Raw genomic sequence first — 2,054 nt, forward strand, 5'->3', positions numbered from 1 at the left:
GTATGTTTGACTTGGGGTCGGCGTTGGAGATGCACTAACCTCAGGTTGGTTGGAGGGTATGCGTTTATGATGAGGTAGGTATGTCGAGGTAACAAAAATAAGACGGCCGAGACGACCAATTCAGCTGCTAACAAACACGACGGGTAGCGCACGTAAGGCATGTAGGTTGGCCAAGCAACCCGCCGGCTGGTCTGACTAATTAATCAACATTATCTTGGATGTGACTGATTGAAATCAACTTTATCCTTGATGTGACTCATTCAAAGCATCATGATTGGAACACATAAACTTCTTTTAATCAACATGAACAGAAATCAAATTTAGCCTAACCTTGGCCATTTGGCACCTGCGTGCTAACTAGAGGCAAAGGGGATCGATGAACTAGGAGGCCGTACAGTATACGTAGGTACTCTTTGACTTGGGATTCTACTTGTAATTACAGTACATCACGCCGGTCGATCGGTGGTCACATTGCTGGCTGCGCTCATTCCAGACCGTCGTCGTCGGAGCCCACGGCCGCCGCGCGCCTTGCCGCCGGCCACACAATAAAACCGAGCCGGAGGCCTTGCTGCGCGCGGCCGCACCACCCAACGACGATTACTGCTAGAACTAAACTAACATACAGCTCGTGTCCACCAGATAGGAGACTAGCTCGCCGGCACCGGGCAAGCTACTCCTACTCGAGGCGCAGCATGCGCCTGAGGTCGCGCGTGGCGGCGTCGTTGACGACGGCGGCCGCGGGCTTCTGGAGCGGGAACTGAGGCAGCGGCAGCGAGCTCGGCTCGGGGGACGCGGCGGAGAAGGCCGGGCCGGCGTACACTTCCACCGCGGGGCGCCTCGCCGGAGCGGCCGCATACGTCACCTTCCCGTAGGAAGAAGAAGAAGAGGAAGGCCGCCCATGGTTTCTCCGGCCGGTCGTCGAGGCCGATGGAGGAGGAGACCTCCTGGCGGTGCCGGGGTTGCTGGGCCTCCGGTGCGCGGCGCGGATCCTCTGCGTCTGCGGCTGCAGGATGCTGTGCGGGCGGAGGACCTCGGTGGCCATATGAGCGGAGATGGACGATCGGAGAGAGGGAGAATCGGGAGTGGAGAACGCGGTCGATTGCTGTGTGGGAATGGAAGGCGGATGAGAGGGATATTGTAGGGGGCGGGGAGAAGGAGAGGGCCAGAGGGGGGAACGGGTGAAGTGAAGACGCGTTGTCTTGGCGGCCGACGCGGTGTTGCGGTGGACTTGGACGACTTCCTCCCAGTTTCGGTCCTCCCACGGGTTGGTTGGTTTGGTTGACCCGCGCTTCGGTTGCATGTTCGCGCCGGTTTCGTAGGGTCCCTTTGTTGTTCCCTTTACAGTTCACAGGTCCCATGTTTTCCTTTTCTCATAAATGACCGTGAATTGTAACGGGTTTAAAAAATTACATGTCCTAGCCCGATAAACATGGCTCGAGGCTCGTCATAGGTACACAATATACCTGGCCATGGGCCGTGCCGGGCCGGGCTTGGGCCAGGCCTAAAAAAGCCCATGGCAAAAAACTGAGGCCCATGCCCCCAGGCCCTACCATCGGGCCTACTTTTCAAGCCCAACCCGGGCCCATCATGTAAAAAGCCCTGAAAAGCCCTTAGGGCTTAGGGCTGTGGGCTGGGCCTCTTCCTCAAAATGCCAATATGCCAAGCCCAAACCCATCCAGGCCCTGCTGGTGGGCTCAAAACTCAGGCCCAAACCCAGCCCACGGGCAAGCCCATCGGGCCTAGGCCCTGGATTTTAGGGCCGACAGAGCCGGGTCAGAGATGGCCAGGACTAGTACACATCCTCTATTTCAACACGGCACCACATCTTTTTTATCGATAGTAACAGTGATGTTCACCTAATCAGAATGCATTGGAACATGGTCATTTCCAACTTGTACTGATCTAGGGGATAAGATGACAATAGATCTTATAACTAACCAATCACCAAATTAATTAGATTGATTATTATATGATTTCCATGCCAGTTGTGCTCCCCCAAGGCATTTATTGGAACATATGGCATATGAGAGCAATTCCTATGTTGGTGCACAATT

At 55.2% G+C, this 2,054-nt stretch overlaps 1 protein-coding gene across 1 annotated transcript; it reads right to left on the reverse strand.

Annotated features, from left to right (window-relative positions):
- Positions 1–271: 271 nt before the first annotated feature.
- Positions 272–1,134, reverse strand: LOC123121907 (adenomatous polyposis coli protein 2). Its single transcript, XM_044541999.1, has one exon. The coding sequence runs from the start codon at positions 1,040–1,042 to the stop codon at positions 677–679; it is 366 nt and encodes a 121-aa protein (XP_044397934.1). The 5' UTR covers positions 1,043–1,134; the 3' UTR covers positions 272–676.
- Positions 1,135–2,054: the final 920 nt, after the last annotated feature.

This window comes from Triticum aestivum, chromosome 5D (assembly GCF_018294505.1).
Source record: "Triticum aestivum cultivar Chinese Spring chromosome 5D, IWGSC CS RefSeq v2.1, whole genome shotgun sequence".
Taxonomy (NCBI): domain Eukaryota; kingdom Viridiplantae; phylum Streptophyta; class Magnoliopsida; order Poales; family Poaceae; genus Triticum; species Triticum aestivum.

Coding starts and splice junctions, on each gene's coding strand:
- LOC123121907 (XM_044541999.1), bottom strand. CDS start 1,042: ATGGCCACCGAGGTCCTCCGCCCGCACAGCATCCTGCAGCCGCAGACG.